Source organism: Rhipicephalus microplus, chromosome 3 (assembly GCF_043290135.1).
Source record: "Rhipicephalus microplus isolate Deutch F79 chromosome 3, USDA_Rmic, whole genome shotgun sequence".
In the NCBI taxonomy this organism is placed as follows: Eukaryota; Metazoa; Arthropoda; class Arachnida; order Ixodida; family Ixodidae; genus Rhipicephalus; species Rhipicephalus microplus.
Genome location: NC_134702.1, coordinates 129,912,274 through 129,926,827, shown reverse-complemented (window position 1 = coordinate 129,926,827; position 14,554 = coordinate 129,912,274). Strand labels below are relative to the sequence as shown.

At 45.4% G+C, this 14,554-nt stretch overlaps 1 protein-coding gene across 1 annotated transcript in view; it reads left to right on the top strand.

Annotated features, from left to right (window-relative positions):
- Positions 1-14,554, top strand: part of LOC142803351 (endothelin-converting enzyme 1-like) — a 91,807-nt gene that overhangs the window by 11,237 nt on the left and 66,016 nt on the right. The window contains exons 3-5 of the mRNA XM_075888466.1: positions 3,158-3,439; positions 11,738-11,875; positions 13,992-14,171. Coding sequence (XP_075744581.1) covers positions 3,158-3,439; positions 11,738-11,875; positions 13,992-14,171 — 600 coding nt within the window. The remainder of the gene's footprint in view (positions 1-3,157; positions 3,440-11,737; positions 11,876-13,991; positions 14,172-14,554) is intronic.

Genomic DNA, 14,554 nt, shown 5'->3' with positions numbered 1-14,554 from the left:
GACACTGATGCCAGCAACGAGCAGCGAGTTAGCCGCCGGCCACAAGGTCTGGCACTGGAATACAGGCTTTTACCGGACAAGGCTAGCCCCGTATTCACAAATGCTCTTCTACTCGAGTTTCACCCTTCACTTGAAAGAGCTGGGCACTGCCCCGCTGTTCGAATGAAAATGATTTTGCGCTACTCAAAAATGTCAGCAAATTATACTGATATGCAGCGACTTTTCCTGCCTAGAGATGGCCCTTTCATCGGCTTTCTTAAGTGAAGGTGGAGCGTTGAGTGAAGAGACGATCCAGAATACAGGCCTAAGAAAACCAAGACATTGACGGCTACAATGACAGCACCTATGCTACCCAGCATCTCCACCAGATGTCACGGGTTCGTGAGGTAGACGAACTAAGCACAATGCGAGTCGAATAATAAACTGTTCATTTGGGCGAACCGGTGCCGTGTAATCGGAAAGTCGGATTGATGTAGTAGGCTTGCAATGATAGCGGCGAACGGAGCATCGGCCGTCGATCAACTGACAAGCGACGAAGCATGAGGGCATTTATACCCTTGCCATCGAATATTCTAGCGTTATCGATAGCGGCAACATAGATTCCAGAATAATCAGTAATGTTCACGGGTTGGGCGTAATCTTAACAAAACGACCAACTACAGCCTCGAGGCTTTTCGAATATCGTAGGCGTGGTTCGTGCTGAATGTAGTGTAACGCGGCGATAACAAAACTTGTGGGAAGGAACGTGGCATTGCCCCCCTTTGAGAAAGACATCGTCCTGAAGCTTTAACAAAAGACAAAAGTACAATTGTGAAGACAATAAGCAATAAGTACAAGCGTTAAAGCACAGCAACAACGACCAAATGCAGTCCTCAGGTTCGCGCATGAAATGGCTTGAGGCGCATGACATGGGCGACGTCTGGTCGAGCACGGCGCCGTTGAAAGTTCGTAATGCCGTCGGGAAAAACTTCGTAGTGAAGTGGGCCGGGATGCTGAACTGCTCTGCATGGTCTGAAGTACCGTTGCTGAAGCTTTTCACTGAGCCTACTTCGGCGTATCGGCGTACATACCCAGACACGGTCCCCGGGCTGGTACTCCATGAAGCTTCGTCGAAGATTGTAACGGCGGCGGTCGATAGCCTGGTGATTCTTGATGCGCAGCGGGCGAGTTCACCAGTTAAAATCCAGGGGAGGTGCTGTTTCTTCCATGTACCAGATGTGCCCTGCAAGCCATGAACCCAGCCCACGCCGCAAAGAAGACGCCGACGCCAGCAACGAGCAGCGCGTTAGCCGCAGGCAACGAGGTCTGCCACCGGAGTACGGGCTTTTAACGGACAGCACTCAGAAAACCAAGACGTTGACGTTGACCACCGCGCCAATGACATTGCCTGCGCTACCCAGCACCTCCGCCAGGATGTCAATGTCACGGGGTCATGACGTGGATGGATGAAGCACACTGTGAGTAAAAAAAAATAAACTGTGTATTATTAGACTCGCAGGGTGCTCCATTCGCCCACGCCACGACCCCATGAGAATAATCTTTGGCGTGGTCTATAGGTCGCTTTCGCCAGAGAAGAGATAAACATTAGTTCGGATCCCCTCCAACCATGCATCCGCTTTTCATTTTGCACTGAAAAGCTATTGAGTTTCTGCACCTCCTTCACGCACTAGTCATGTGATTGGTACCGGTTCCGCATAGTTTGTCCGCCAGAAGCTGTACAGAGTATTTCCACCTGAGCGTAAAGGTTTTTCTGAGCAGATGGAAAAAAATCTGGCCGAGAAAGTTATATAGGATACATCCAGCCCCCGACAAGCGCCTACCATACTTGTAAGGAAGGAGAATGGTTCCTGGAGACGGAGTCGATTACCGGCGGCTCACACTCTGTCACAAAAAAGACGTACATCCGCTTCCCTGCACCAACAACGTTATCGATTGTCTGCATAATGCTTCGTATTTTTTTTCATAGACTTAACATCTGAATATGGGCGAACCCAATGCACTCTGCAGATAAATAAAACTGTTAGGTAGGTAGGAAACATCGGTGAAGGGAGGCACAAAACGCCGGAAATATGACCACAGGACCAAAAGTTACCCTACCCATCTGCCTGCCTGGCTACCACATATCGATCCGTCCAATCATCCATCCATCCATCCATCCATCCATCCATCCATCCATCCATCCATCCATACATCCATTCATACATTCATCCATCCATCCATCTATCCATCCATCCATCTGTTCGTCCGTCCGTCCGTCCGTCCGTCCTTCCATCCATCTATCCAACCGTCCCCCCATCCGTCCGTCTGTCCGTACATCCATCCATCCATCCATTTATCTATCTATCTATCTATCTATCTATCTATCTATCTATCTATCTATCTATCTATCTATCTATCTATCTATCTATCTATCTATCTATCTATCTATCTATCTATCTATCTATCTGTCTATCTGTCTATCTATCTATCTATCTATCTATCTATCTATCTATCTATCTATCTATCTATCTATCTATCTATCTATCTATCTATCTATCTATCTATCTATCTATGTATCTATCTATCTTGAACATTTTAATGGCAATAACAATAACAATGAACAAATCGTTCTTACATTGCGCAGCGTGCATGACTGAAATCTTTCGCAAGCCGCAGTTAACATTTATTTATTTCCTGCACATGTCTATTTATTCTCCATACTTCATCATAAACATCATTGCTACTTTGGTGTCATAGCGGTTGGGCATAGAAATTAAAGGATTAAGTTTCAGTTTACAGGTTTCTGAGAAGGTGTACTTTAAAACAACGCATTCTCTACAGAAATGAAAAAGTAAATTTCAATTAAAGCGGAATGACGCGGCAGCGATTTCTGCAAAACCAACGGTAAGAGCACTGAAGAGGTTGCTAATAAGAGAAATTACTTGTGCTCCTGGTTTAGAAATGCATCTTTTCATATACTGATGTATTCGTAAATAGGAATCTCGTGCATAGCGGCTGCGTCTGTTGGGGAGAAGGCCCGATTGCAGGATCACTTGCTACCATTCTGGCTTATAACAAGTACTTTGCGCGCAACTTCTGAACCCAAGGAGTCTTACTCTAAATAAGCACATCAATAGACCATCTATAGCTTAATTCTCTTTTCTCTTCTAAAAACCAGGTGGACACACTGCCGTACCTCAGCGTGCCAGAGATTTTTGTTTCTGGTGTAACACGACCACCAGAAGAGCCTAGAGTGCGTACAACAAATGCCTCACTGACAACACCACTAGATCCGCACAATGTTCCGACGCCGCTCCGACCCGATTATTACTGCTCTTCGTGTGCCTGCCGGTCATTGGCGCAACAGATACGAGAAAAACTCGACTACAACGTCGACCCGTGCAATGACTTTTACAAGTTCGTATGCAATTCTTTCAGAGGCCGCAGCGAATTCGAAAACGTAAGCAAGACGGCTGTGAATTTTCATATATTACATGAAAAAATTCTTGAACGTCTTTTATGGAACGACTATTTTAGCCATTGTGTCACTTGTGCGGAAAGACCGAAATTATCTTTTCTGTCCCACATGCTCGCCACAAATTACGACGTCATATGCAACCACGTTACTGAAGCAATAATTGTTGGTCGCTTCGTGTCACTCACACATACACCAGGCATGTATAATCACGAACAATACAATGGTAGGAGCTGGCACAGGCTAATAAATGATGGTAATGCGCTCTAAGAACAAAACATGTCGGCTTGTAATACATTGCCACGCTACCTTCCAGCACATTTGCCTGTGGTCCTAGGACTTCGAAATCTACTCGACTGCATGTCTTGTTATCCGTATCAATTCAGAATAAGTTATAGGTCTTAGGATTATGAAAGTAATTTTAAGGTAATTTTTACGTTCAAGAGAGATTGGCTTGTTGCTTACCAGGATAGGTAAGAGTGTGCAACGGTTTTAAGTACATCAGTACCCCCTGTGTTTCAACACCCCCCGCCCCTACCGCTCCGATCTCCCTGTCACAAAGCGTCGTCTCTTCGTCCTCGATGCTACGTCAGTGCTGTGACAGAAAACACACACACAAAACATATATGTATATATATATATATATATATATATATATATATTGTGTGTGTGTGTGAAGTTTGCATGCGAAATATGTATACTTACGCATCGTGCCGCTCCGACCACCAGGGGTGCCCTAACGGGCTTTTCGCAGACCCCTTTTTTAACATCGCTGCAAGTAGTGAACTTTAGATTGCGATCTGTTGTGAGTGGGCACCTCCATAAGTGAAGTGAAAGAGTTGACAGTGTTCTAGGGTCAAAGTTGCTTCTGTGTTTCGCTTTTTTATATTGTACTAAACAGTATGCTGTATGAAATTTTCACTGTGTGACACGCACTGTTCTGGCCCTTTTTCATTTCGCTTTTACAATGCTGATGAATGAAGGAGTGTTAACTTCTTTGATATTTAACTAGGCTAAGAATGAAAAAGAATTCATGGAGCCAGAAAAACATTTTGTTTACTAGGTGTGCCATTCACTCAGACACAGTAGTAGTAGTAGCAGTAGTAAATGCAATAGTAATAGTACTTGTAGTAATAATAGTAATTATAATATTACCATCTGCCTTTTCAAGTTCTAAAACCACCATATGAATATGAGAGATGCCGCAGTGTAAGGTTCCAGAAATTTCGATCACCTGAGGTTCTTTAACATGCACCCACATCTAAGCACACGAGCCTCAGGCATTTTCGCCTCCTTGAAGAATACGGCCACCACGGCCAGGAGTACATCCCGTGACTTGCGGTTCAACCACCGAGTGCCTTAGCCACGATGGTGGGTAGAAACACAAAAGTCTAGAGTTCGAGTACAAAATTATTCATATCATAAATGGTGATTTAAATTTAGCAGAAAATTCACCTAAATTACTGTCAACTGTACTTCTATATTTCAATTTCCATTGATAATACCTGAAATAGCAGTTCTGTTTGATTTCGTTTCACAACTTATGACTAACTAGCCTTTAGCATCTGCTTAATGCTTATGCCATCGTTGATACTTTACTTTATATAGTTAATTAGCTGGTCTGAGATATACGGTCTATGTAGCTGGTACTGGTTACAAAAAAAGCTTTGCTGCTTATGTACGTTAGGATGCGTTTCAAAACCAGGACATATAATACAGTTCAAGACTGCCAAGTTAAACGTTCTTTTTTATCGGAAAGGCAGCATCTAAGAGCCTGCTCCTTGATGCGAATTATGCTCCATACGTTTTATGCAACTAACTAGTGAGGTGGCAGTTTCATTACTAGCCTTAATTTAGGTTGGTGTGCTAGGGCATCATTTTGCAATCGCACGTTTGGCTATTAAATGACACAAATAAATGGTACAGTTTCAAAAGATTTGTTTTTGGTTTGTTCCAGTTTAGAAGTCGTTGCTATTGTCGCCCTCTCATATCATCACTTTGGGTCACACTGTTGCTTTGCATGGCGTGTAACGTCGCATGTCCAATGCGTGAAGCTACTAAATGCCTGCCGTAACCATGTCACCCAATGAACGTGCATGAAAGACGTTAGAACCTTTCGGCATACAATTTGGTTGACCGCTACCTCCAGGATTGATTGATATGTGGGGTTTAACGTCCCAAAACCACTATATGATTATGAGAGACGCCGTAGTGGAGGGCTCCGGAAATTTCGACCACCTGGGGTTCTTTAACGTGCGCCCAAATCTAAGCACACGGGCCTACAACATTTCCGCCTCCATCGAAAATGCAGCCGCCGCAGCCGGGATACGAACCCGCGACCTGCGGGTCAGCAGCCGAGTACCTTAGCCACTAGACCACCGCGGCGGGGCTACCTCCAGGATTGGTACAGCTCTCAACACTTGGAGATTTCGTGCGAGGACGTTGCCAAGTAACATGTATTTATGTCACGTATCAATAACTTTACTGTGTTTTCCTGTCCCTTACATCGTCATGACGGGGGAGCAGCGATGCCCCGCAGCTCACTTTTAACGAACTCCCTTACCTATTTTGTTTTCCTGTTGCCTAATTAGTGTTTGTGTTGAGTGTATTTTTGCAGTGACATATATTGAATAAAATTTGTAACTTGACTGAGCACAGTAATTTCATATTTTTAAGAAACTTTTTCGTGGGACTTTTTGAGACGTCCTTAGAGAGACACAGCAGGGTTGCTCATTGCTGCTGCCACCAGAAAACAGCATAATGCAGCTCCAGAAGTACATCTTGCCCTGCTCAAGCACAAATTAAAAAAAAATTAAAAAAGATACAACAGCGAATATTCACAAGAATTTGATATAAAAATGCAGGAATTTAAAAACTTCAATGAATAATAGAAAACTTTATCGAAAAGTAGTCTGTAATCAAACGTACATAAAAACTATTTGCCCGAGTATTTCACTAAACAAAAGGACGTTTACAACTCTACTCGCTGTATCGCAGTCGTCGACAGTTGTTTCGAATGTTCCTACTTCGATTCTAGAAGACAGTAGTGTCTGATTGGTAAAAAATCAACGTCTACAGCTCAGGGCCTGCCCATAAAATATGCAAGTTGAGTTTGGTCAAAAACATTTACTGATGTCTTCAGTATATTCTGTGTAGAAATATATTGAACATCGAGACCCCGAGAATAACGCAATCTTCTCCCTGCAAGGGCTCCCCTACAGTTGACAGCCATGACCACACGACAGCGTGGTGGATGGTGAGAGCACCGCTCAAGCTTTAATTCTCCATTGTTATTTTTTTAACATTTTATAGTCCACTTTTTATATGTGAAGGCTTCTGTTGATATTTATTTGTCAAAGGGAAAAAGTCAGAGGGCTAGCGTTATCATTGCATCAGAGCTGCATAATACGTTATATGCACCGACAGGCCTCCTCATGTTTCCAAATCTCAAGAGAAGCCTTAGTTGGACCATTTTCAGGGCGTTCCTGCCACGGAACGTAGACTGTCAATGCCTCAGAGAGGTCATGGCTGGTTACATTCCAGGAACCTTTGCAGCGTCCAGATAGATATATACACGGTGTAAAGACGTCTACGAATACCGTTTTGGTAATTAAGTAATTGTGACTAGGTGCAACGTCATCAAGCATTGCAGTGACTACGCATGCGCAAGCCTGCCCTGCCTCTGTACAAATACACCGGCGTCATGCAATAAAGGGCTCTTTCATTACCTGCTGCACGACTGTCCACATGGTGTCAGAAGTGGTTCGTTTTATACCACCGTAAGTCGGCAATGAATGAACCCACCGACCGGCCGCAAACGCCCGTCGCGGGAATGGCGTCAACGCTGCTGCAGCCACCGAGGCCACTAGACTTGTCTGGGGACATGTTTTATAATTGGACCAGATGGAAACGCGAGTTTGACCTTTTTGCTACGGCGACGGGACTGAGCCGGCAGCCTAAGGATGTTCAAGCCGCAACCCTTTTGGTGACAATAGGCGAAGACGCGAGAAGAACATTCTATACTTTCAAGCTTGACAGCGAAGACGATAAAAAAGACCTCGGAATTATTTCAGCAAAGTTCGAGGCGAATTTCAAGCCGTCTGAGAACCTCACCTTTAACTAATTCCGATTTGGCTCCAGGGACCAACAAGAGGGAGAGTCGTTCAATCACTGGCTTACGGAGCTGCGAATCCTCGCGGGGAGATGCGAATTCGGTGAGCTTGAGGAACAGCTGATTCAGAGCAGGATAATTCTCGGCATCAAAAATAAAGATTTCCAGCAGAAGCTTCTCTGGGAAACCCCTCTCTTTCAAAAGTAGTGCAAATGTGCCGCGCAAGGGAACAAGCAAAAGAACAGCTACTAGAAATCGGAGCCAGAACGGACAACCCGACAATTGCCGCAGTCACAGAAAATACAACGCCTTGCACGCGCTGCGGTCTTGAAAAACATCAATATGGGAAATATGTGGCGCAGGGCAAACGCTGCAACAATTGCGGCAGAAGCAATCATTTCGCTCGTGTGTGCCGTCAGCCAAAGCGAACGCCTAGATCGACCACACGCGAAGTAAAGCAGGTTGTTTTGGGAGTTGAAGACGAGTATTTCCTACAAGCCCTAGAAGCGTATGCTATCTCCAGTGAGGACCGTTGGTCGGCGGAAATTGTTATCGCAGGTTCAGCGGTTGAATGCATATTTGACACGGGAGCTAACTGCTGTGTCATGCCTAAGGCGACGTTTCGGAAACTAACTACGCAGTCGGCGCAGCCATGCTCGACCACCTTGCGCGCTTTTTTTGACCACAAGCAAACGGCGTTGAGTAAAATCACGTTACCGACTTCGTACATAGTTCAGACTTGTCAAGTGGAATTTTTCATTGTACCCCAGTGCGTGCCGGTAACAGTGAGGGGCAGTGTTGCAAAGCGCTTAAGACTAATATCCCGCGTACGCGCGGTCGATGCCCAGCCAAGCCAGGACCCAACTGCCGGTTTTGAAGATGTATTCCAAGGCCTCGGGGAGCTGAAAGGTGTTTCGTACCACATCAAGCTCAAGCCAGGCGCACAAGGTAGCATCAAGCCAGCTCGGCGGGTTGCGGTTGCTCTTCAAGAACGCGTGAAACAAGAGCTCGATAAAATGGAGCGTGACCTCGTCATTTCAAAGGTAACTGAACCTACTGCCTGGGTAAGCCACATGGTCGTAGTAGTTAAAAATGACAAAGTGCGCATTTGTTTAGATCCTTCGGACTTAAGGCCATACAGAGGGAGCACTATCATATGCCGACATTAGAAGATGTAGTTCCGCGCCTGCATGGGGCAAAGTACTTTTAAACGCTAGATGCATCTTCAGGGTTTTGGCAAATTAAGCAAGACGAAGAAAGTTCATTATTATGTACCATGAGCGCTCCCTACGGCCGCTACAAATTTCTGCGCATGCCCTTCGGGATTGCCTCGGCTCCAGAAGTCTTTCAGTGGACAATGCACCAGGTAGTTGAAGGCCTGAGTGGTAACGCCGCTGTAATGGATGACATTCTCTTATGGGGAAACTATCGAGAAGAGCATGACAAAAATCTAGCAGCTTTGTTCGCAAGCTGCAAAGAGCATAACCAAAAGCTGAAACAAAAAGTGTCATTTTTAGCAGCCGCAAGTTTGATACATGGGTCATATCCTCACGCAAGAAGGACTTTGCTAGGATTCCGGGAGAGTAGACGACATCTCGCAAGTGCCACCACCACAAAACTGTAAGGAACTGCAGGTTTTTTCTCGGGATGATGAACTTTGTGGCGCGTTTCATCCCCAACATGTCTTCACTATCTGCACCCCTTCGGGAGCTATTGAAGAAGAACACGGCCTGGGTATAGACACAAGAGACCCAAGAAAGCTTCAATACACTTCGCACTTGCCTAACAAAAGCACCTGTCCTCGCCTATTTTGCGAAAGGTGTTCCCTTGACGTTGTCCGTGGATGCAAGCCAGAAAGGGGTAGGGGCAGTTATTTTGCAAAATGGACGACACCCAATCGCCTACACGTCGCGTTCGCTTACCGAAGCACGAAAGAAATACGCCCGAATTGAGAAAGAGCTGCTAGCCATTGTTCGCGGGTGCGCAAGGTTTAAAGACTGCATCCTTGGGCAGCCAGAGGTAGTCGTCGAATCCGATCACCGCCCTCTAGAGTCAATATTTAGGAAACCACTATGTGAGTGCCTGTTACGATTGCAGCGTATGAGACTCTCCCTTCAGAGGTTTCCTATAAAAGTGATTTACAAACCAGAAAAGAACTGTTCCTAGCGGATGGGCTCTCGCGTTTTCCTAACCAGAAGGAGCTGAAAGAAGAATCACTTGATTTTCATGCGCACGCTTTCTCTTCTCTTTCAGTCTCTGATTGGCAACTGCAGGAAATCCGGGAAGAAGTACTCAAGGATGCAACAATGACCGAACTGTGCAGCTATTCAAGCACAGAATAGCCTGAGAACAAGCTTGAGGTGTCTGAAACCGCCCGACCGTATTTGAACTATCGTGACAAACTTCACGTCAAAGATTGCCTTCTCCTAAGAAGCAACAAGTTGGTCATTCCGCCAACAAAAAGGCAAGAAGTACTTAGTTTGCTTCACGCGGCGCACGGGGGTGAAGAAAAGATGAAGGCAAGAGCCAAAGCGGTTATGTACTGGCCGGGCAGGTCGGCGGATATTGCAGCTCAAGCGAAGGCGTGTCAACGTTGTCAAAATTACAAGAGCAGGAACGCCAAACTACCAATGCTTAGTCCCGATATACCTACTTTGCCGTGGCAAGTAGTCGGAATCGACCTTTTCTACCACGAAGGCAAGGAGTACCTCGTTGTGGTAGATTTCTATTCTTTTTTTTGATATCAAGCAGATGCATCGAACTACTGCAGAATCAGTGACAAACGTGTGCATGCAAATCTTCGCCACGCACGGCATACCAGCAAAGATATCCAGCGATAATGGTCCCCGGTCAATAGCGCGTGCTTCCGTATTTTTTCAACGCAGTTGGGCATCACCTACATAACTTCCAGTCCGCATTACCCTCGCGGTAACAGCATGGCTGAAAGGGTCGTCCAAGAAGCGAAGAAACTACTGAAGAAGTGCAGGTTTGGAACACTGGAGTTCTACACCGGCCTGCTTGAATGGAGAAACATGCCAAGGGATGACCGCCTAAAGTCACCCGTCCAACGGTTCATGGGTCGACAGACGAGGAGCAAGCTGCCCGTACTAGACTGCCATCTAGAACCCCAAACTGTTGATTGATATGTGAGGTTTAACGTGCCAAAACTACCATATGATTATGAGAGACGCGTAGTGGAGGGCTCCGGAAATTTCGACCACCTGGGGTTCTTTAACGTGCAGCCAAATCTTAGCACACGGGCCTACAACATTTCCGCCTTCATCGGAAATGCAGCCACCGCAGCCGGGATAGAACCCCAAATCGTGCCGACTGAAGGTTTCCAAAAGTGACTCGGCGAAAAACGGCTAAAACAACGCGTCTTCTACAACAGATCAACGCTGAATCTACCGGAAGTGCACAGTGGGCCCACAGTATCGGTTTACGATACAACAAACAAGACCTGAGCACCAGCAGTCGTCATAGGCCCGGCGAGTACACCACGCTCTTATATTGTTGCTTCTGAGAATGGCCAGCATCTACGACGCACGAGAGAACACCTCAGGTCAACAAACGGGCAGGTTTTCTCACAGCAGCCAGAAAGCGCGACAGCGACCGCACGTTGCAGCCAGCAGCCGTGCACCACCGAAGCAAGCACCTCAAGAAGCACTGCGTCGAAGCACAAGACTACGAAGATTGCCACAACGCTACCTTCTCCCAAAGCGCCCAACATAAACTGTTCAACGGATGTAGTGCAAATTGAACTTTAAATTGTTTCTTCAATGTGCCTTCGTTTACACATTTTGTGTTCTGTTTCTTTTTTTTCCCAAGGGAAGGAAGATGTCACCAGGTGCAACGTCATCAAGCATTGCAGTGACTACGCATGCGCAAGCCTGCCCTGCCTCTGTACAAATACACCGGCATCATGCAATAAAGGGCTCTTTCGTTTCCTGCTGCACGACTGTCCACAGTAATATGGACCGATACGATCAATACATTTGTATATACGAGACCCAGTCAGATTAAATTGCGGCAAGACCCTGTGTGTAAGAGTAGTATGCTTCACACATTTACCTTAAAAAACATCGGCGCTTTATCTATGAACAACGCTCATCATTGCTCTATCACAGCTTTCCTATGGGCCTTATAACAAGCTTTCTCTATTTCTTTTACAGGTAAAAGACGCCATCCGCTTTTTTGCCCTATTACGCCTCACCGTTCCGTATATACCACAGTCCAATCAACTTTCGTGGCAGAAAGCAGCTGGGATGTACCATGTTTGCTTGAATTTTGTATCGAAGTACGAACCAGAGGTGTGTGAATGCTATGTTATTATCAAACCTATTATTTGAGTACGTTGATAACAGGTGACATGTGCGAGAAAACGGCTTCTCTCTGGATTACACGTGTCTTCAATTGAAAGACAGTTCTGAAGGGCTTCTAGTATGAATAACTTTAGTGAGGCCACTATAATACTCACGTGGCAGCGTTTCTTGGCAGCCACATGAGTATTATAGCCCCGAAACGCATCGGTTCTATCTCGCACGATGCGGTTCTGCGTATATACAAGTGAAATATTACTGGTCTGTGTGCTGGGTGATTTCATCGCTTGTTGAATACCACAGAGGGTAGAAAGGCCGTAAAACTTTACCGAATTGAACCGCCCTAGTGTATATCTTCTTACTTACAAGAAAATCACAGAAGATCAAGCATAGAAACTTTCAAGTACATACAATCGATTAGAACCTAAGAATATATCCAAACTCTACCTCCCCTCCCCCCCCCCTCCCCAAAAAAATAGAAACAGCGGTGCGCCTGTCTGTCATCTGTACAAAAGCCATTCCTGCAAAAATAAAGCACATGTTGGCTGCTATAGAAACTACTACACGTACTAGATGTTCAAGTTGGTCGTGCGCACCTCAAATATTACTCAATAACAATGTAAGAATTTTCGCTAAATTTGAGTGCGTGTTTTCTTCTGGAAACCATCGACGCAGTGTTTGTATGGGAACAAAACCCAGCCACGACCTGCACAAGGAGCTTGACCTCGTGGAGCGAATGCGATTAGATATGGCATCACACTGCATATAAGTAAATCATCTTCGGATAGGACCCTAGCTACCGAGGGTGGAGTCTGTATTTATTCTTAGGCTGTAAGCGACTATTGTAATGACTCAATAGTGAAATGAAATTACGACGTCATATGGAGAGAAAATAGGGCGTACTGTGCACCTTTATGTTCTGAGTACACCGAATTCGTTCTGTTTTCGCATAGCCACTGTAGACAGCACAGCTGCATTGCCGTCTTTTGGTTCTGGAGGAAACAGGCGTGTAGCAGACCAGAGAAGTGGTTCTCATTTTTTTCAGCGCGAAGCACTCCAGGCTCTAAGTTTGTCCATTGTGTGTTGTCCTGCACAGCTGATGAAAGCTGCCCACTATTTGCATTGACGATGAGAATGAAGTATAAGTGCGTCAGCACACGCGCGGTATCTTATGAAGATGACACTGCCAACACGGCACAGAACATGCAAGGTATCTACCACACGTCATAGGAATGATGATGACGCTGATGACCACAAAAAATAAGTTTGCTAGGGACCACACATTTTCTTCTGCCAATAATTAAAAGAATTGGGAAAGCGCTCTAGCCCACAAAACGCAAAGCAGCAATTCGACTGACAAGCCGCTACTCCGTGGAGCCGAGAGTTGGAATGTGGTGGCTCAATGTCTACGCAGACAGCAAGCTACTCTGAAAGCAAGAGATCGGGAATCAGCGTAAAAACAGCTGAAAGCGCAGGAAGTGGCAGCTCAGTGGCAAAACACAGTGTATGTGATGTACACATGTGTTTTCGTGCTGGTAAAAGTGCGAGTGGGCAATGTCAAGGGCGATTTGTGGCACAAAACATTCTCAGTGCTTCGCCAATTCAAGGTTCACTTCATAGAGATGCGTAAATTTTGTGTTGGCACTTGGCTTTCCGGTGCACTGAGAGTGGTGCCAAGGCAATATACGCACTCCACACAGTCAGTAACTGAAAAGCCATGATAAGCGGCATCACATATGATTTGCATGGGCAGCGTGAGTTGTACTTCTATCCTGCTGCGTATAAAAACAGCTTGGTTTGAGACGTTCGACCAGCCTCCAGCAACACTGTGGCGTAAACGACGGGGTTATGTGCGGCTGAAATGTTTCTATGCTGTGCATTACGTTACAAGGGAAATAAATGTTTCATCGCATATGCATACTTCAACGTAGTTAAAGCTGCTTTTTCATGCAATAATTCTTAATTGAAGGCTGAAATTGTTTCAACCGCCATTTTTTTCTCTAATTAATCTTGCTTTTTGTTCATGTGCGAAAGCCCTTCGGCCAGAACACAAAACGCACCTTAGCAATGTGTTTTAATTTATGTTACAATTGCTTTTTTATCGCAGACTGAATACCTCGTCAAGTGGCTAAATTCACTAAGCCTGGACCTTCGTAGCCCCCGAACTCTACTGCAGTTCAACCCGGCCGAGATGATAGTGCGCGGTTCTCTTGAATTTGGAGTTCCAGCCATATTAGCCATTTCCTTTAACCCGAAGGTGTTTCGTGATAACAAGAGAATAATGCAGGTGCGTAAATAAATCGTCATTCAACGTACATCTGGAATTTTAAGAACAGCGTCGTAGGTGACATTGTACAGGCAAAGCGGTGTTGGCTTGTTTTCATAGGCATGCGTTCTGGCTCCCTAGAGGCAAATATTGAGTTTAGGTGAAAGCATCAACCTATATGTCGTTCCGTATTGAGTGATTATTCACTATTACAGAATGACAATAGTTAATATTTTGCTCTGACGAAGCCTAAAGCCGGCCATTTGGATGTGCGTTTAACCGTAGCTAGAATAGGACTGCTGAAAAGCACACATGAACATTTTTACGGCAGCTAAATGTCTAATAAATCTGTACAGCGGTGTTTGTGCATACTACTTACCAAGAAAGAGAAAGCAGCAAGGCAA